General features: G+C 43.9%; 1 protein-coding gene across 1 annotated transcript in view; it reads right to left on the bottom strand.

Moving 5' to 3' along the window:
• Positions 1-22,056, bottom strand: part of col5a1 (procollagen, type V, alpha 1) — a gene marked incomplete in the record, with an annotated part of 131,853 nt that overhangs the window by 3,749 nt on the left and 106,048 nt on the right. The window contains 13 exon segments of the mRNA XM_029709864.1: positions 7,859-8,092; positions 10,963-11,031; positions 16,105-16,217; positions 16,650-16,914; positions 17,579-17,632; positions 17,797-17,886; positions 18,068-18,175; positions 18,567-18,620; positions 20,030-20,083; positions 20,575-20,790; positions 20,956-21,009; positions 21,159-21,212; positions 21,443-21,550. Coding sequence (XP_029565724.1) covers positions 7,859-8,092; positions 10,963-11,031; positions 16,105-16,217; positions 16,650-16,914; positions 17,579-17,632; positions 17,797-17,886; positions 18,068-18,175; positions 18,567-18,620; positions 20,030-20,083; positions 20,575-20,790; positions 20,956-21,009; positions 21,159-21,212; positions 21,443-21,550 — 1,473 coding nt within the window.

Here is a 22,056-nt window from a genome sequence, read left to right as displayed (position 1 = left end):
TCTGAGGACAAAGTGAGGGAAATGATCTCTGAGAAATTGAAGATGAACCACAGGAAGGTTGAGGTGGAGTGTGCCCATAGGACTGGATAACCCACCACTAGCCCAGGTGACAGGTCTAGGCCGAAAGTGGTCAAGTTCCTGAGGTTCAAGGACAAGGTAGCTGTTCTGGAAAGAGCCAAGAACTTGAGAGGAACGTATATCTTCCTGAACAAGGACTATCCTGTGCACCAGAAGAGGAAAGAACTGATCCCTGCCATGAAAGCTGGCAGAGCGCGTGGAGACATTTCCTACATCCACTATGACAGGCTCATTGTCCACCCTCCATCCCAGAAGCCTGGAAGGGATAAGAGAGCCAAGCCTATGGGTCCGTAGCTTCAACCCCGCAGCACACACACACACACATTGATTAACCTGTTAGGGCTAGTGGGCAGTATTTACACGGCCGGATAAAAAACGTACCCAATTTTAATCTGGTTATTACTACTACCCAGAAACTAAATATGCATATAATTATTGGCTTTGGATAGAAAACACCCTAAAGTTTCTAAAACTGTTTGAATGGTGTCTGTGAGTATAACATAACTCATATGGCAGGCAAAACCCTGAGAAGATTCCAAACAGGAAGTACACTCTCTGACCATTCCTTGGGCTTCTTGGCTCTGTTTATTGAAAATTTAGGATCTTTGCTGTAACGTGACACTTCCTACGGCTCCCATAGGCTCTCAGAACCCGGGAAAAAGCTGAATGATGTAATTCCAGCCACTGGCTGAAAAACTTTAGCACGTTTGGATGGTGGACGATCAGAAGACCATCAGACTGAGGCTCGTGCACGAGGGGATCCCATGTTTTTATTTTCTCTCTCTTTGAACGTAAACACGCTTTCCCGGTCGGAATATTATCGCTTTTTTACGAGAAAAATTGCATAAAAATTGATTTTAAACAGCGGTTGACATGCTTCGAAGTACGGTAATGAAATATTTAGAAATTCTTTGTCAAGAAACGCGTCGGGCGCGTAACCCTTATTTACCCTTTCGGATAGTGTCTTGAACGCACGAACAAAACGCCGCTATTTGGATATAACTATGAATTATTTGGGACCAAACCAACATTTGTTATTGAAGTAGAAGTCCTGGGAGTGCATTCTGATGAAGAACAGTAAAGGTAATAACATTTTTCTTATAGTAAATCTGACTTTGGTGAGGGCTAAACTTGGTGGGTGTGTAAATAGCTAGCCCTGTGATGCTGGGCTATCTACTTAGAATATTGCAAAATGTGCTTTCACCGAAAAGCTATTTTAAAATCGGACATAGCGAGTGCATAGAGGAGTTCTGTATCTATAATTTTTAAAATAATTGTTATGTTTTTTGTGAACGTTTATCGTGAGTAATTTAGTAAATTCACCGGAAGTTTGCTAGTTCTGAACGTCACATGCTAATCTAAAAAGCTGGTTTTTGATATAAATATGAACTTGATTGAACAAAACATGCATGTATTGTATAACATAATGTCCTAGGGGTGTCATCTGATGAAGATCATCAAAGGTTAGTGCTGCATTTAGCTGTGGTTTGGATTTATGTGACATTATATGCTAGCTTGAAAAATGGGTGTCTGATTATTTCTGGCTGGGTACTCTGCTGACATAATCTAATGTTTTGCTTTCGTTGTAAAGCCTTTTTGAAATCGGACAGTGTGGTTAGATTAACGAGAGTCTTGTCTTTAAAATGGTGTAAAATAGTCATATGTTTGAGAAATTGAAGTAATAGCATTTCTAAGGTATTTGAATAACGCGCCACAGGATTCCACTGGCTGTTACGTAGTTGGGACGATTTCGTCCCATATACCCTAGAGAGGTTAATGGACTGCTGAATCTATATTTTTTATTTTGTTTTGTTTGCTCTTTTCAATATTATGTCTATCTCTGATAAGCTACCCAGGAAAGGGCTGAAAATAGCCCATATGTAGCCTTAGAAACAAGGTTCATGAAATCAGTAACTTGCTAACATCAGATAACATTCATATATTAGCCATTTCTGAGACTCACTTAGACAATTCAGTTGATGATACAGCAGTAGCAAATACAAGGATATAACATCTATAGAAGAGACAGAAATGCTGATGGGGGAGGTGTTGCTGTATATATTCAGAGCCATATCCCTGTAATGCTTAGAGAAGATCTTATGTCAAGTGTTATTAAGGTGTTGTGGTTGCAGGTTCACTTGGCACATCTAAAGCCTTTTCTTTTGGGGTGTTGCTATAGGCTACCAAGTGCTAACAGTCAGTATCTAAATAATATGTGTGAAATGCTTGATAGTGTATGTGATGTAAGCAGAGAGGTTTACTTTCTTGGGGACCTGAATATTGACTGGTTTTCATCAAGCTATCCACTCAAAAGGAAGCTTCTTTCTGTAACCAGTGCCTGTAATCTGGTTCGGGTTATTAATTTACAAACACTACAGGAACAAGATCATCCACATGTATAGATCACATGCATCCGTACCCATTGGATGCAGTCATCACAATAGTGGCTATATCCAGGAAAGCCAAAGTTCCAAAAGCTGGGCCTAAAATAGTGTATAAGAGATCATACAAAATATTTTGTTGTGACTCTTATGTGGATGAGGCTAAAAATGGTTGGTATGATATGATTAATAAGGTGCATCCAGACATTGCACTTGATGAATTTATGAAATTGCTTCTTGCAGTGGTGACCTGTCATTCAGGTCATTTTTGGGGGGTGGGGGCTTGCCTGTTTTGCACATTATTTTGGAATTAATACGTAACACATCAGTTTGCAAACAATGTATAAAAAAAAAATATATATATCATTACGTTAATAAAGGCACATACAAACAATTTTTTGCTTTATTGAGTAAGGCAGCTCTAAAATGCAGGTGTTTCAGCCTAGCTCAGTGCTTTCTGTGGTGGTGGGACAGCCAGCTGAAAATACGGAGCGTAGATGTTGGTAATGTTCTTTAGTTGCGCCATGATTGGCTCAGTGTTCTGTCACTCATGGGGAAACTACGTTACCGCCAAGTCTAAGAGTAGAGCTTGAAATTTCAAGACCCTTGGGTGGTGCTATAGAGTGACATTTGAAGTGCCCATCCAAGAAGGCTCAAGGTCATTGGCCACAGATAAAATTATGTCAAATCACGTTTTATCTACAGTAGCTTTGATTGGACTGATCATGTCAACATCATACTTTTAAAATCTTAGCTAGCAGTCATCATCATGAATCAAGTCGACAATCTACTGGCAAATCCTTTTTAATCCTTGTCATATGAAGAGAAAAAATGTGGAGAAATTATAGATAAAACGTATCGGTGCTCATCAGCCATTGGCCATAAGCATTACACAACAAGTCGGAAATCACAAATTCAACAATGAGTGGTATGGAAAGAATCAGTGGCTAACTGAAAACATTGCAAAGCAATCACTAGTCTGCTATTCAATGGAGTGGATGTGTGGTCCCAAGTCTGGGATTAAGGATCTCTTTTCCAAGCTAAAATGATAAACATAAAAAAATGGCCATGCTGTCAATGAAGCGTGATTGGTGCTACGCTCAAAACAACTGTTAACTTGGAACAGCGAAATCTGACTTCAGTGAGTTCAAGACAACGAGGAACTCTGGGAAAATAAGCTCCAACTGGGAAAATATGTGTTGAACGGTCATCCAATTCGGTATTCTAAATCCGGAACTTGGGCCTCTTTCTAGAGCTACGACCAGAAGATCACTGACGTCATCATGATTCTACCTTGTTTTTTTCCGAGTTCCCAGTTATCTTGAAAGAACCACAAATCCAGAGAATGCCAAACTTTGATAACAAAGTTTGATGACAGAATTTGCCCACGAAGGACCGCCGCACCACCTTCCTGTTTACATTTACATTTACATTTTAGTCATTTAGCAGACGCTCTTATCCAGAGCGACTTACAGTAGTGAATGCATACATTTCAATTCATTTCATACATTTTTTTTTTTCTCGTACTGGCCCCCCATGGGAATCGAACCCACAACCCTGGCGTTGCAAACACCATTGCAAACACCATGCTCTACCAACTGTTCAAGTGAGCATAGCACAACAAGGTGAGTCCAAAAATATATTGTATGCTGCTGCATAAATTATGTAATATGCCAGGGAGATATGTATACTGTAGCAAAGAAAGTAATAATAAGTGAATGTGTTGTGTATCAAGCTGTTAGTAGCCCATGTGCCTCACCCTAATAATTTTGTCTATTTTCCCCTCTTACTTGGTGGAACACATGTAGCCTATAACCTGTTTTAGAGAAATGTAATTATTGAATATTCTAAGAGCTTTCATTGTCTGCTTATATGCCCCCTTTATTCATCCCTTTATTCATGCTCCTTTTATTCATCAATTTAGCCCATCCAACTACCTCATCCCCTTACTGTATTTATTTAATTTATCTTGCTCCTTTGCACCCCAGTATCTCTACTTGCACATTCATCTTCTGCACATCAATCACTCCAGTGTTTAATTGGTATATTGTAATTACTTTGCCTCCATGGCCTATTTATTGCCTTACCTCCCTTATCTTACCTCATTTGAACACACTGTATATAGACTTTTTCTACTGTATTATTGACTGTATGTTTGTTTATTCCATGTGTAACTCTGTGTTGTTGTATGTCTCGAACTGCTGTGCTTTATCTTGGTCAGGTCGCAGTTGTAAATGAGAACTTGTTCTCAACTAGCATATATGGTTAAATAAAGGTGAAATAAAAAAATATATATTTTTAAATCCTACAGGTTCTGACTTGGTGTACAGGGAGAACACTGTAAGAATGGCCCATGTTCTGAATTATGTCGCTGTACATTTCAAAAGTGCTGAACAAATAGTTATATTGACTATGTCTGTCCTAGCTCACTCATTAATGTCTTTATTGAAATTACGGATTGCCTCTTATCTGCTTGTTGTCCTCTTATGCCATACTTTGTACATCTTAATTATCTGCAGAAACCACATTTGTTTAAGTAATCACCCATATCAGCTATGTTTTTTTTAAAGGCAGTAAATTAGGCTGAATTAACTGTTTCGCTGCCAGACAAGGCTCCACTGATAGCCAGGTGTAAAAAGAAAAATAAACTGTATTATGAAGCCAAGATCAATGATATAAAGCATGATGGAACATTTTTGGGGGAATACTTTAATTGAAATTATGGGCAGAAAGACTAATTCAACTCCATCTTTCATCAAATCAGATGGCTTATTCATCAAAAAACCATTTGATGTTGCCAAATATGAAATGATTACCTCATTGGCAAAGTGGGCAAACTTAGACAGGAAATGGCACCAATGTACAGTGAGCCATCGTATTCATGCATAAAAAAAACAAATAATGAAAGAAAAGCATTAAGTTTGAATTTTGAAAATAAAGTGTGGGAGAGATGGAAAAATTATTGTTATCTATCAATAATGACAAAACTCCTGGCATTGACAATTTAGATGGAAAGCTACTGAGGATGGTAGCTGACTCTATAGCCTCTCCTATCTGTCATATCTTTAATCTGAGCCTAGAGGAAAGTCTTTGTCCTCAGGCCTGGAGGGAAGCCAAAGTAATTCCACAACCCAAGAGTGGTAAAGCGGTCTTTACTGGTTCTAACAGCAGACCTATACGCTTGCTGCCAGCTCTTAGCACACTGTTGAAAAAATTGTGTTTGACCAAATACAATGCTATTTCTCTGTAAACAAACTAACAACAGCCTTTCAGCATGCGTATAGAGAAGAGCACTCAACGTGTACTGCACTGACACAAATGACTGATGATTGGTTGAAAGAAATTGATAATAAGAAGGTTGTGGGAGCTGTACTGTTAAATTTTAGTGCAGCCTTTGATATTATTCACCATTTTATTTTTTATTTCACCTTTATTTAACTAGGCAAGTCAGTTAAGAACAAATTCTTATTTTACAAACCATAACCTGTGGCTTATCAACATCTGCCATATTATGGATTCAGAGATATCTAATAGAACTCAAAGGGTTTTCTTTAATGGAAGCTTCTCTAATGTCAAACATGGAAAGTGTGGTGTACCGCAGGGCAGCTCTCTAGGCCCTCTACTCTTTCTATTTTTACCAATGACCTGTCACTGGCATTAAACAAAGCATGTGTGTCCATGTATGCTGATGATTCAACCTTATACGCATCAGCAACTACAGCTAATGAAATCACTGAAACCCTTAACAAAGAGTTGCTGTTTGTTTTGAAATGGGTAGCTAGTAATAAACTGGTCCTGAACATCTCTAAAACTAAGAGCATTGTATTTGGTACAAATCATTCCCTAAATTCTAGTCCTCAGCTGAATCTGGTAATGAACAAGTTGAGGAGACTAAATTACTTGGTGTTACCTTAGATTGTAAACTGTCATGTCCAAAACCTATAGATTCAATGGTTGTAAAGATGGGGGGAGGTCTGTCCGTAATAAAGAGATGCTCTGCTTTTTTGACACCACACTCCAAAAAGCAAGTTCTGCAGGTTCTAGTTTTGTCTTATCTTGATTATTGTCCAGTCGTGTGGTTGAGTGCTGCAAGGAAAGACCTAGTTAATCTGCAGCTGGCACAGAACAGAGTGGCAAGTCTTGCTCTTCATTATAATCAGAGGGCTGATATAAATACTACTGTATGCATGCCAGTGTCAGGAGGAGTTGAGGAGAGACTGACTGCATTACTTCTTCTTTTTATAAGAAACATTAATGTGTTTAAAATCCCAAATTGTTTGCATAGTCAACTTACACACAGCTCTGACACACACTTACCCCACCAGACATTCCGCTAGGGGTCTTTTCACAGGCTTTTCACAATCCAGGACAAATTCAAGAAAGCGTACAGTTTTATATAGAGCCATTATTGCATGGAATCTCATATTGCTCAAATAAACAGCAAACCTGGTTTCAAAAAACAGATAAAGCACCTCACGGCACAATGCCGCTCCCCTATTTGACCTAGATAGCTTGTGTGTCTGTATTGATATGTAGGCTACGTGTGCCTTTAGTAATTTTTTGTTTGTTTTTAATGTAGTTCTGTCCTTGAGCTGTTGTCTATTAATGTTCTGTATTATGTCATTTTTCATGTTTTGTGTGGACCCCAGGAAGAGTAGCTGCTGCTTTTGCAACAGCTAATGGGGATCCTAATAAAATACCAAATACCAAAACAAAGACACACAACTCACTCCCCCCACCCCACACAGACACACAACTCACTCCCCCCACTACACACAGACACACAATTAATTCCCCCCACTACACACAGACACACAATTCATTCCCCCCGCCCCCCGCCCCACACAAACACACAATTCACTCCCCCCGCCCCACACAAACACACAATTCACTCCCCCCGCCCCACACAAACACACAATTCATTCCCCCCACCCCACACAGACACACAACTCACTCCCCCCACTCCACACAGACACACAATTCACTCCCCCCGCCCCACACAGACACACAATTCACTCCCCTCGCCCCACACAAACACACAATTAATTCCCCCCACCCCACACAAACACACAATTCATTCCCCCCCACCCCACACAGACACACAACTCACTCCCCCCACTCCACACAGACACACAATTCACTCCCCCCGCCCCACACAAACACACAATTCACTCCCCCTGCCGCACACAAACACAAATGCCGTTATACACATGACCGTCAAATCTCCTTACTCACACCTATGCCCTCACACACACGCCCTCACACACACACACACACACACACACACACACACACACACACACACACACACACACACACACACACACACACACACACACACACACACACACACACACACACACACACACACACACTTCCCAACCCTTCCATCCACTCACCGCACAGCCGTCCACCACGGCTCTGATGTAGGGGTTGTTATCGTAGGACATCTCCTCATCGTTGGAGCCCAGGAAGCGGATGGCCTTGTCGTACGAGTCCCCGTCCTGGTTGTGCCAGGCCACCGACTGGTAGCAGTTGTAGGTGAGGTTCTGGCGGGCGGCCGCGCTCAGCAGACGCAGGAAGGTCATCTGGACCACACCAATGGGGTTTCCCTCAGCGTCCACGTACGAGAGCTAGACAGGGAGGAAAGGAGATATAGGGTCTAGGCCGGAACAGACACTGTGGACTAATACAGACACTATACATACATACATACATATTTGGGTACATCTGAAATGGCACCCTATACCCTAAATAGTGCACTACTTTGAGCAGCGCTCTTGCGAAAAGTAGTACACTATTTAAAGAATAGGGTGGCATTTCAGACACAACATTGCTTTATTGTTTGTTCTCTACCAAGAACACTCAGATCTACACATCACACCGTTCTCCTGTACTGTGAGGTGTCTTGGGAGGGTTTCTCGCTTTTATCTGCGAATTCTAATTCTGACACCTAGTAGTGTCGTTGTGGAGATATGATTTCATATGACTTTAGACGGAGTGTTTCGCAGACAACAGACTGTAGGTGTATGCAGCAGCATGGCGGACTCAGAGCAATGACACACCGTCACTCAAACATGTCAGCATTCCTCACCTCTCTCTCCGGCGCTATGGCTGCTTTGACAGAATTATAGAATGTCAATCGGTGCGCGCAGTGCGTCGCGACACGGGTTTGTCCCATCAGTCACTGCAGCACCAGGGAAAGAGGGGGGTTGTGGGTAAGGAGATCAACGGCGGCCGGCTCGTCTCCAGAGGGTATGCTAAGCTTCATTACCCATAATTCATGGCGGCGCTACGTGAGTAGGATAGAATTCCGATTCCTGAGACGACAAATCAGGAGGGGGGATATACCAGAGGTGTTCCGGCTAGGTCCTTTAGAATGAAATATCTAGGCGGTCATCAACCAGCTTTGGGAGAGATGGAGAGGCTTGCTGTATTATGGGGTCTGTCTGTCTGTCTGGGGTTCTATGAGTAAGCTTGTGTCTGAGAAAAAGTAAGGCAGACAGGAGTTACTACAGGAGCTCTAATCTACAGGCTCTGGGGCCTTAGATACTGACTGGCTTATTCTCTGCTGAAAGACTTCAATGGTTCTGTAGGAATAGCAGTCTACTAGCAATGAACAAGTGATGAATACTCTCAATCGAGGAGCTAACCGTAAATGAACACTTAAGCTTTAATTAAGAAAATTATGGAAATGTATTGTTTTGAAAGGAGCTCATTAGTAAATGTGAAACGTAATTGTATAAATGAAAAATAATAATGGTTTGGTTTAATCGGTTTCCGCAATTCAGAATTAGCCTAATTCGCCATGTTTAAGTGGAATTCTAAACCAACATGTGTTCTATTATACTAATGTAGCTTGGCTCTAATGATTACAAATCATGCCTGATGACCCGTCCATTTGGGAACATCAGTCTTTGGTGTGATGCTATTTTACGCTGGAGATCCGTTTCCATACCAACCAACAGTGTTCCACCATCCGTTCCACAGGGTTCTCTTCTTCTTTCAGACAAACAGGACTGACTGAGACCAAGAGCCAAGCGCATGCAACGCCCATGCCATGCAGTCACAGCAGAGAGCCACTAATGTGTGTGTAGAGATACATTCTCTCTCTCTCTCATGCACACACAGACACACACACACACACACGTATGACTCAACCTGGACAATAATGGACATTACAGATTACTATTAATGGGAAGTCAATCAAATCGTACTGTATTTTCAGGAACCCACAAGGTGGCCACACCATCATCAGATAGGAATTTGGGCTCATAGAGGATGATAATTATATCCATTATGTCCAAGTAACAGCGTCTGTCTGTGAATCAGTGGCTCTTAACGGGAGTAGTACCCCTCAACCCTGTGAGTGTCCAGGTACTCAGAAAGGCTACGTAGGTCCTCCCCTGCTCCTGTCTGTTCCTCCCCCTCCCTCATCCCTCCTCCCCGCTCTGCCCCGCAGAACCAGTGTGTAGAAACAGCCCTACATCGCCATGGAAACATTACCTCTTCATCGCAGCCGCAAGTCAAAAGTGGGTGTGCCCAGAAGCCCCTGGGAATGTGACTGAGTGCCTGACTTTTGACTGTTCACATTGAATCAGTGTTGTAATCCTCTTGTGAGTGAATGGGTAGGTGAATGTGTGGAATGAGTGTAGCAGGAATAAAATGGTGCCTAATCACTCTCCTGTGACTAGCTTCACATGATTTATGAATAGGTATCTATACAGTATGAGTATCTATGAGTCAACTGGAAATGCTGAGGGCAATAGGAGTAGTTGTTATAAATAGATATGTGTGTCTAACCATGAGAGGCACTCAGTCACTTCTAGGTGATGCTCTCCAACTTCAGAGAGAGGCAGTTTGAGTGGATGCATTTACACTCATACTTTCCCATGGCAACATTCAGTGCCAACACACTGATTTATTCAGTTCTATTACTTGTTGTACTACACTTACCTTTTTGTATTGAATTTATATTGAAGTTTGTCTTCAATGGAAAATTGTCTTTCACTTCTTCAACTACTAGTTGCCATGGTAAAGTATGTCTGTCAGTCTGTCTGTTCCACCAACGATGTCTCCCTCTATTCTGGAAGGAAGAGACTCACCTACTGCAGTATGTCTTACTGAAGTTGTGCTGAGCTGAGCTTGATCGTGCTGAACCATGCAGAGCAGTGTCGCCACAAACACAAGCCAGAGTGCCAGTCAAAGACCAGTGCCAACCAGTACAGGAACCATGCAGAACCAGTACTGACCAGAACCAGAACCAGAACCTAGAACCATGCAGGGCCCTCAGGCCCCCAGAGACCCAGCCAGGAGTCACCCTAACTGGGCCTCCAGAGACCTGTGGGTGTGCCACTTACCAGGGAACCTCGCTTGTAGCGACTATACCAAGAGCCTGGGGAGTCTTTGGGCCATTTTGCCATTTTGCTCTGTAAAATATGAGATGAGCTGTTCAGGAAAAAGGGAAGGGGACGGGGGGAAGGGGGGCGTCAGGGGAGCTTACCAGTTTACCACGTTTGAATTCACTGAACCAGGAGCCAGGGATCTCCTTTACCCAGGAGGTGAGCCTAGTCTGGGTATGGATGGCGCGAAACAGGGGGGAAGAGGAGGAGGACAAAAAATGGTTAAAGAAAGAAAAACAGTAAGAACAGCCTCCTGAAAGAAGTAACAACGTTATCCCTCGTTCTTCTAAACCCTCCCTCCCTTGGTCCATCTGTGGTGTCTGAGAGACCGTCTGAGAGACCTGCAGTAGTATTGTGTGACACTGAACAGCCCGGGAGAGTGTAAAATACCTTAGCAAGCCATTATCGCGTTTTGTGTAAACATTGGCTGGCAGCTAATTACTGATCAAATATTCATGAGTACACAGTGATTCATTAAGAGATGTTGCATGCATCCTAAATGGCACCCTATTCCTTATATATTGCACTACTTTTCACCAGAGCCCTATGAGCCAAATGGGCCCGAGTCAAAAGGAGTGCACTATAAAAGGAATAGGGTGCCATTTAGGATGCATCAGTTAGCCTCCAAAGGACCAGCTTAAAAATGCCCCCTTTCCCTTCAGCTAAGTGTTCTGCTCTATACCAAAATAGAAGTGACTATGCTTTTATGGTGTTCATTTAAGCTTCTGCTGTATACTGTAGGTAAAGACAAGTGGCTTTGTTTTGTGGCTTTCATTTAAAACTAGATAAGCTTTTGCTGCATAGCCAACAATAAGTCAATTTTCAATTACAAAGCAGTTAAGAGTCTGTTGTAGAGCCATCCAGAAGTTTTCTTCATTTAAATTCTTAATTTAAATTCTATTCAGCTTTAGTTGCATTATAACTACCAATAGGTATCAGATACATAGCCAGGGATACTCCAGTGTGATATTCTGAATATTATTATACCCCAGGAATAAGCTAGATCAGTCTAATACAGGGTTTATACAGGGCTTGTCATCAATGCCTTAATAACCTGATATGGATAGGGGGCAGTATTTTCACGGCCGGATGAAAAAACGTACCCGATTTAAACTGGTTACTACTCTTGCCCAGAAACGAGAATATGCATATTATTAGTAGATTTGGATAGAAAATACTCTGAAGTTTCTAAAACTGTTTGAATGGTGTCTGTGAGTATAACAGAACTCATATGGCAGGTAAAAACCTGAGAAAAAGTCAACCAGGAAGTGTAGGATCTGAGAAATGTAGTTCTTTCTAGTCCCTTTCGAAACTACAGTATCTGTGCTGTTACGTTGCACTTTCTAAGGCTTCCATTGGCTGTCTAAAGCCTTCAGAAAGTGGATTGAGCCTTCTCCTGTCTCTGGGCAGAGTATAGGAGCTCAGTTACTGAGTGCTCTGCCTGAGGACAAAGCGATTGGATATGCGCGTTCCCGCGAGCACGCTGTTTTTTCTTTTCCTCCTTGAATGAATACACTATTGTCCGGTTGGAATATTATCGCAATTTTACGTTAAAAATACCATAAAAATTGATTTTAAACAGTGTTTGACATGCTTCTAAGTACGGTAATGGAACATTTTGACTTTTTGTGTCTTGAATTGCGCTCGCGCGTTACCCTTTGGATAGTGACCTGAACGCACGAACAAAACGGAGGTATTTGGACATAACTATGGATTATTTCGAACAAAAACAACATTTCTTGTGGAAGTAGCAGTCCTGGGAGTGCATTCTGACGAAGATCAGCAAAGGTAATACAATATTTCTAATACTAATTCTGAGTTTAGGTTGCCCCGAACTTGGCGGGTGTCTGAATAGCTCGCCGTGATGGCGAGCTATGTACTCAGAATATTGCAAAATGTGCTTTCACCGAAAAGCTAATTTAAAATCTGACACAGCGATTGCATAAAGGAGTTCTGTATCTATAATTCTTAAAATATTTGTTATGTATTTTGTCAACGTTTATGATGAGTATTTTTGGTGGGAATACATTTTCGCGCCAATGTAAAAAGCTGTTTTTGGATATAAATATGAACTTGATTGAACAAAACATACATGTATTGTATAACATAATGTCCTAGGAGTGTCATCTGATGAAAATCGTCAAAGGTTAGTGCTTCATTTAGCTGTGTTTTGGGTTTTATTGACATATATGCTTGCTTGGAAAATGGCTGTGTGGTTATTTTGGTCTATGTACTCTCCTAACATAATCTAATGCTTTGCTTTCGCTGTAAAGCCTTTTTGAAATCGGACAACGTGGTTGGATTCAGGAGAGGTTTATCTTTCAAATGGTGTAAAATAGTCGTATGTTTGAAAAATTAAAATTATTGGATTTTGGAGATTTTTGTATTTCACGCCATGCGATCCCATTGGCTGTTGGCTAGGGGTTCCGCTGGCGGAACGGGGTTCCGCTAGCGGAACGCCTAGATGTAAGAGGTTTTAATGTGTAAATGAATGTTCAGCTGGAGATCAATTAGCGCTGGGAGACAGCACACATTAAACACACCCTGCTGTCTTCAAAGGCACTTCCAGCTCTCCTAGCATGAGTGGAGCGAGCAGCAGGGGACCCCACTGGAGGAGACCACTGATACCCTAGAACTGATCCCCTCTACTGGAGGAGACCACTGTTACCCTAGAACTGATCCCCTCTACTGGAGGAGACCACTGTTACCCTAGAACTGATCCCCTCTACTGGAGGAGACCACTGATACCCTAGAACGTATCCCTCTACTGGAGGAGACCACTGATACTCTAGAACTGATCCCCTCTACTGGAAGAGACCACTGATACCCTAGAACGTATCCCTCTACTGGAGGTGAGAACTGATACCCTAAAACGTATCCCTCTACTGGAGGAGACCACTGATACCCTAGAACTTATCCCTCTACTGGAGGAGACCACTGATACCCTAGAACTGATCCCCTCTACTGGAGGAGACCACTGTTACCCTAGAACTGATCCCCTCTACTGGAGGAGACCATTGATACCCTAGAACTGATCCCCTCTACTGGAGGAGACCACTGATACCCTAGAACTGATCCCCTCTACTGGAGGAGACCACTGATACTCTAGAACTGATCCCCTCTACTGGAAGAGACCACTGTTACCCTAGAACTGATCCCCTCTACTGGAGGAGACCACTGATACCCTAGAACTTATCCCTCTACTGGAGGAGACCACTGATACCCTAGAACTTATCCCTCTACTGGAGGAGACCACTGATACCCTAGAACTGATCCCCTCTACTGGAGGAGACCATTGATACCCTAGAACTGATCCCCTCTACTGGAGGAGACCACTGATACCCTAGAACTGATCCCCTCTACTGGAGGAGACCACTGATACCCTAGAACTGATCCCCTCTACTGGAGGAGACCACTGATACCCTAGAACTTATCCCTCTTCTGGAGGAGACCACTGATACCCTAGAACTGATCCCCTCTACTGGAGGAGACCACTGATACCCTAGAACTGATCCCCTCTACTGGAGGAGACCACTGATACCCTAGAACTTATCCCCTCTACTGGAGGAGACCACTGATACCCTAGAACTGATCCCCTCTACTGGAGGAGACCACTGATACCCTAGAACTTATCCCTCTACTGGAGGAGACCACTGATACCCTAGAACTGATCCCCTCTACTGGAGGAGACCACTGATACCCTAGAACTGATCCCCTCTACTGGAGGAGACCACTGATACCCTAGAACTGATCCCCTCTACTGGAGGAGACCACTGATTCCCTAGAACTGATCTGCTCTACTGGAGGAGACCACTGATACCCTAGAACTTATCCCTCTACTGGAGGAGACCACTGATACCCTAGAACTGATCCCCTCTACTGGAGGAGACCACTGATACCCTAGAACTGATCCGCTCTACTTCTAACTCTTCTTTTTCTCTCCTGTCCTTCATCTATCTACTGTACCTCCTCTCCTCTATCCTCTCCTCTGCATAACTCATGATGGGTAGACTAGGGATACAGTGTTCCAGGCTAGCAGGGAGGGAGAGATGGTGTTTGTGTGTGTGTGTGTGTGTGTGTGTGTGTGTGTGTGTGTGTGTGTGTGTGAGCACACCTTCCCATGTGTGTGTGCCCACATGTGTGCATGTCAATGCATGGCAATGTCAGGGTGTCTGCCAATGTGCCATCTCTCCACTCCTTCACACTAAAGAGGCCATCCCACTGGCCCATCAATCTGCCCGGCTATAAAAAGTCAAGTTCATTAATCTGAGTTTAAGCAAACTCCTGCTCCTCTGTGGCTCAATGTGCCAGCGGATCGTTAAAATGTCCTGTTGCTTAGAGCCCTTACCGATCTCCCCTGGCCCGCCGCAGACACAGTTTCCTGTGTTTTACCTCTCCTCTCCTGTCCTCTCCTTTCCTGTCCTCTCCTGTCCCCCTCTCCTCTACACCATGCATAACCAACCAGCAGCAAATTCCTCTCTGGGTGCCTGTCACCTGCCATAACCTATTACAGGTGACTGGGCCAGGGACAACACTAGGCCACTGACACTTACCTGGAGGATAGTACAGCAGAACTGTGTGTGTGTGTGTGTGTGTGTGTGTGTGTGTGTGTGTGTGTGTGTGTGTGTGTGTGTGTGTGTGTGTTTGTGTGTGTACATGTGTGTGGAAGGGAGTCTTTGACTCTCAGTTGACAGTGAGGGACAGCCCCAAATATATTATTTGACATCATGACATGTCAGTAGTGTGTAACACCAAGAGTATAACATGGAGCTGCTGCCCCCTAGGGGCTTGGAGGACCCTGGGTATTACACTCATACCAGGAAAGTAATAGTGATGCATGAATGTTACATATATGAGTGTTATGTGATTATGCAGTAGTGTCAGGAGAGAGGTATATATGATTTATATGTGTAGTAGTTTGCCTGGGGCCAGGGAAGAATAAATAAATATTAACTTATCTGCATCATACAGAAAGAGTTATTTAACCTGTCAATCAAATGGGGAATAGTTGACACTTGACAGAACAATGTAGAAAGATTTTTTTCCCCCCACTTTTTCAATCAACCAGAAATATCACTGTGCCACGCAGGCATGATGCATTTTAATCATTTGTATTTCCCTCATTATATATACCAAAACCTATAAAAATGTGTATGGTTCTGGTTTTTAAGATGCATTTCTATCACTGTCTCTCAAAATGTGACAATTTGACCAGTGGTGAGTGTAAACGCGCCATGACTTACCCCTTCTGACTTCTTATCAGGGTAGATACAGCTCTCTCCTCCTGCTGTGAAGTTGCAGTGGACCTTGAAAGAGTCCCTTGAGCAACCCTGGTTGGGGTCGATCCAGTATTCACCTGAAAACGACAAGAAATGGAGGGAGGGAGGGAGGGAGGGAGGGAGGGAGAAAATGGGGAAGAGGGAAAAGAAAGAGGGGAGGAGAGAGGGAAGGAGGGAACCTTAACAATTAGAAACCTTTTCATCAGAGATCATTCAATGTTTAAATTAGCATGATTTAGCATTCCAAGGAGAGACTATTCTATACCCCATATCATCAAATATCAATCATATTTATAATCCTATTTCTCTATCACATTTAAATCCATTATAGTAGTGACACTTGGTCCTTGACATATATAAAATAGCCCCACCTGTATGAAAAAGATGGCTAGCACCAGCCACCTTTTCCAAACAAGTTTCAAACAAGATTATTCCTGGGCTTCAGCACCGAACTTAGTAAGACTTCAGAACGTCAGATTTAGCATTTCAGATCTCAAATCGATGCCCACCGTCGGGGAAGTCAGGGTGGCAGAGCTGCAGGTCCTTGCAGGTGCGGGCGGGGTTGCCCTGTGTTCCCAGCGGGTGCTTCATCTGCTCGATCTCCAGCTTGAGGGAGTTAAGGGATCCGAAGATCTCCTCCATTCCATCGTCGTAGTCCTTGTAGTTGGCATCTGCATTGGCATCGTCCATCATCTGGCTGGCATCGATGTTCCTGCGGCTCCGCTTGGGGCTCGACTGCATGGGCAGTGGGTGGATGACATCCCCAGGAGGACCCTATCGGGGTGGAGAAGGGGGGAGAGAGGAGACAGGGAAAGGAGAGGGGGGCGGAGATGAGGAAAAAAGAGGGGGAGAGGGGGAGGAGGTGAGGAGGAGAGGAAGTGGTGAGGAGACGGGGAAAGGAGAGAGGGGAGGGGAGAGGAGAGGAGGAGGAGGGGAGAGGGGGGAGAGGGGGGAGAGGTGGAGAGGGGGGAGGAGAGGAGGAAAGGAGAGGGGGGAGAGGAGGAGGAGAGGAAGTGGTGAGGAGACGGGGAAAGGAGAGAGGGGAGGGGAGAAGGAGGAGGAGGGGAGAGTGGGAGAGGAGGGGGAGAGAAAAGGAGGAAAAGGAGAGGGGAGAGAGGAGGAGGCAGGAGGGAGAAGGAAGGGGTGATGAGACGGGGAAAGGAGAAGAGGGGGGAGGGGAGAGGAGAGGAGGAAGAGGGGAGGAGGGGGGGAGAGGAGGGGGGAAGGAGAGGAGGAAAGGAGAGGGGGAGATGAGGAGGGGAGGAGATGGGGAAAAGATAGGAAGGAAAGGGGGAGAGGTAGAGGAGGAGAGAGGGAGAGAAAGAGGGAAAGAGGGAAAGAGGGAGAGAAATGGGAGAGATGTTTTAGTCAGGGTAAAACTACAAAACTACAAAACAACAACATGTAATGACATCACACAATCATGAAGATAGCTTACAGGAGGCCCAGGTTGTCCAGGAACACCAGTTTCTCCCTTAGGACCAGTTTGACCCTGAGGAAGACAGGAAAGAACACAGCATCATACACACAGCCTCTATGGACAGTAGGACATGGTTTAGACTTTAGAAGCCCATATACACTACTTATATGGACAGTGGGACATGATTTCAAGGGGACAGTACGGCATGGGACATGGTGGTTTGTGGGGACGCTTACCGATGACCCCTTAGCTCCTTTAGGACCAGGAGGACCTGGTAATCCTGGAGGTCCCAGGGGACCAAGAGGACCTGAGGGGCCAGCAATACCCTGGAGGGAGAGAAGGAGAAAATAAAGACAGGAAGGAGAGAAGAGAGGCTGATCAAACCACACTTGACTGTGTTGACTTGATATGATCAACTGTATTATCAGACTAAACCACAACATGTCACTTATTATTAGGTAAACATCGCTCAATAATCATGTAAACAACAGTTGTAGGTCTACTAACATTATCTCCTTTGGGTCCTGATGTCCCCTGGGGGCCTGGCAGACCTCTGTCACCCTTCTCTCCCTGCTCTCCTGGGGGCCCGATCAGACCGATCAGACCAGGGTGGCCCTGAGGAGAGGAGAAACACAGATCAAAACAGGCATCAATAATCAATTAATTACTCACATCAATTTGCCTGTCAATCAATCTCTCTTCATATATCATTAGTGTGATGACTCACTGCCCTGGGGCTAATACCAGAGACATAATCAATAGGTTTGAACACCAAGCCGTCAGTTATCATTCACTTGAATGTGTATAGTATGGAATATACAGTATCTCCATCGACAGATTTCAAGTGTATCCCTATAGAATATTAGACATCAACATCATTAGCAATGGAAGAAGATGAATACAGTATGTGACTTTTAGCCATGCATGCAACAGGTAGGTTAATATTTGACTGTGATATTTACAGTATAGTACTTGTTGTCAATAACCTACTGAAACAGGGTTTTACCTTTTCTCCCTTAATGCCAGAGTCTCCCTTCAAACCTGGTAATCCTGGAGGACCCTGTGAGGGAGAGAGGAGGGAGAGAGGAGAGAGAGAGAGAAAGAAAGAGAGAGAGGAGAGAGAGAGAGAGCAAGAGAGAGCGAAAGAGAGAGAGAGATGGAAATAATATGGGAGAGTTATAGCGGAGAGGGATGTAGGAAGGGGGTAGAGAAGAAATAATATGGGAGAGTTATAGTGGAGAGGGATGGTAGGAAGGGGGTAGAGAAGTAATAATATGGGAGAGTTATAGCGGAGAGGGATGTAGGAAGGGGGTAGAGAAGAAATAATATGGGAGAGTTATAGCGGAGAGGGATGTAGGAAGGGGGTAGAGAAGAAATAATATGGGAGAGTTATAGCGGAGAGGGATGTAGGAAGGGGGTAGAGAAGAAATAATATGGGAGAGTTATAGCGGAGAGGGATGGTAGGAAGGGGGTAGAGAAGAAATAATATGGGGAGAGTTATAGCGGAGAGGGATGGTAGGAAGGGGGTAGAGAAGAAATAATATGGGAGAGTTATAGCGGAGAGGGATGTAGGAAGGGGGTAGAGAAGAAATAATATGGGAGAGTTATAGCGGAGAGGGATGTAGGAAGGGGGTAGAGAAGAAATAATATGGGGAGAAGTTGAGAGCGGAGAGGGATGTAGGAAGGGGGTAGAGAAGTAATAATATGGGAGAGTTATAGCGGAGAGGGATGTAGGAAGGGGGTAGAGAAGTAATAATATGGGAGAGTTATAGCGGAGAGGGATGTAGGAAGGGGGTAGAGAAGAAATAATATGGGAGAGTTATAGCGGAGAGGGATGTAGGAAGGGGGTAGAAGAATAATATGGGAGAGTTATAAGCGGAGAGGGATGTAGGAAGGGGGGTAGAGAAGAAATAATATGGGAGAGTTATACGAGAGGGATGTAGGAGGGGGTAGAGAAGACATAATATGGGAGAGGTTATAGCGGAGAGGGATGGAGGGAAGGGGGTAGAGAAGAAATAATATGGGAGAGTTATAGCGGAGAGGGATGGTAGGAAAGGGGGTAGAGAAGAAATAATATGGGAGAGTTATAGCGGAGAGGGATGTAGGAAGGGGGTAGAGAAGAAATAATATGGGAGAGTTATAGCGGAGAGGGATGTAGGAAGGGGGTAGAGAAGAAATAATATGGGAGAGTTATAGCGGAGAGGGATGGTAGGAAGGGGGTAGAGAAGAAATAATATGGGAGAGTTATAGCGGAGAGGGATGTAGGAAGGGGGTAGAGAAGAAATAATATGGGAGAGTTATAGCGGAGAGGGATGTAGGAAGGGGGTAGAGAAGTAGAGAGGGAGGTAGAGTAAAAGAGAGTGAGGACATAACATTACATGTCTGACCCAATAAGACAAGGTACTGTGAATCCTGTGACATCCAATGACCTGGGTTTAGGGGTTAGAGGTCAGAGGTTAGTTGTCTCACCATGGGTCCAGGGGGTCCGTCGGGGCCTGAGGACCCTGGAAGACCTTGTTCCCCCTGCATGGAAACAAGATACGAGTCAATGCTTTAAGCCACTGATCTTTACATACAATATAAAGGTGGCAGGTAGCATAGCTGTTAGAACATTGGGCCAGTAACTGAAAGGTCACTGGTTCTAATCCCCCGCCGACAAGGTGAAAAATCTGTGTGCCATTGAGCAAGGCACTTAACACTAATTGCTCCAGAGTCACTGCTGATAATGGCAGACCGTGGCTGTAACCACACTCTCAGGGGGATAAGGAAATACACATTTCCAATAAAACAATTGTACACGTATGAAATAGGACAAATGTAAGCACCCACCTAATTATTATTACAATATTGGTATTATTCCCTTATGCTTATATTGTGTGATTTAGAAATGGCTTTTGTAAGATCAGTCACTATACTCATCTATGAGTGTTGTAGAAAACTCATAGCTACTGTCCCTAGTTACTGTAATAGCTATGACACAAAGAAATGAAAATATTAAACAATGCTGTACTTACAACTGGGCCAGGGATACCTCTGAGACCTTCAGAACCTTGCTTGCCAGGTGCTCCCTGAGGACCAACGGGGCCTGTCTTGCCCTGTGGGCCCTCCAGACCAGACTCTCCCTTGGCTCCCTTCTCTCCTTGCCTGCCCTCGGGTCCAGTTGTACCATGGGGGCCTCTCTTTCCTGGTGGGCCAGAAGGACCTGACTCTCCGGTGGGTCCAGGAGAACCCTAAGAGATGAGAAAGGATAAGGTTAAAGTACATGATCAGAGTGCTAAAAGCTCTTGTACAGTACTTCTATGTTACTGTAGTTACCTTCAGATATGAGAAATGCTCAGTTTGTTAGTGCTTGTTTGTCGTTAGACAGATGAAATAATACGTTAGGTGAGACTCACAGGTTGACCAGCCTCTCCATCGTCTCCCTTGTCACCAGGAGGACCGTCTAAACCCTGGCAGGAGGAGAAAGAGAGACATGGTGAAAGTTGCATGACACTGAATGGATAGGGCACAGTGTGGGATTTTTTACATTTCAATAGGTGCCAAAGATTACAGTAACTGGATGCCAAAACAATGTCATTGTAACATTTCAGTGACTTACAGCCTGTCCGATCTCGCCAGGGGGACCAGGATCACCAGGGAAACCACTTGGACCCTGGAAATGAAATCCAACAAAATGCTCAGTATCTAGAATGACTCTAGAGACAACTTAATAACCCTAGAGACTACATCTTACTTTGCCTTCCTCTGACAACTGATTACAAATCCATAACATCCATTGGAATACATTCACATGGCAGTAACGGGACTCAACTGCAATCAATCAACCAACCAATCAATGAACTGTGATATGTGATTCTACAGAGAAGTGTAACCAGGACTTACAGGACTTCCTTTAGGACCGTCATCTCCAGGGGGACCTTTAGGGCCGGGGGGTCCAGCAGAACCTGCAGGACCGGACTCTCCCTTCTCTCCTCGCTCTCCTCTTGGGCCCTGTGACAGTGGGGCAGTGTGTTAGTGTGTCAACAGTGTGTTAGTGTGTCAACAGTGTGTTACTATGTCAACAGTGTGTTAGTGTGTCAACAGTGTGTTACTGTGTCAACAGTGTGTTAGTGTGTCAACAGTTTGTTACTGTGTCAACAGTGTGTTAGTGTGTCAACAGTGTGTTAGTGTGTCAACAGTGTGTTAGTGTGTCAACAGTGTGTTAGTGTGTCAACAGTGTGTTAGTGTGTCAACAGTGTGTTACTGTGTCAACAGTGTGTTAGTGTGTCAACAGTGTGTTACTGTGTCAACAGTGTGTTACTGTGTCAAAAATGTGTTCATGTCTATGCCCATTAGAACTGTGCTTAACACACTCCATGTGGTTGGTGGGCTTTCCTCTATAATGGTTTTAATTACAACTTTGTTGAATTGATTCGGTTATTGTTACAGTAATGGTGAAGAGGAGTAGCCTCCTTCTACTGTTTTGTTATAATAAATATATCAATCGGTAAGAATAA

This window comes from Salmo trutta, chromosome 23 (assembly GCF_901001165.1).
Source record: "Salmo trutta chromosome 23, fSalTru1.1, whole genome shotgun sequence".
NCBI lineage: Eukaryota > Metazoa > Chordata > Actinopteri > Salmoniformes > Salmonidae > Salmo > Salmo trutta.
Note: the sequence above shows the minus strand (reverse complement) of the source record. Positions and strands in the feature narration are given on the sequence as shown.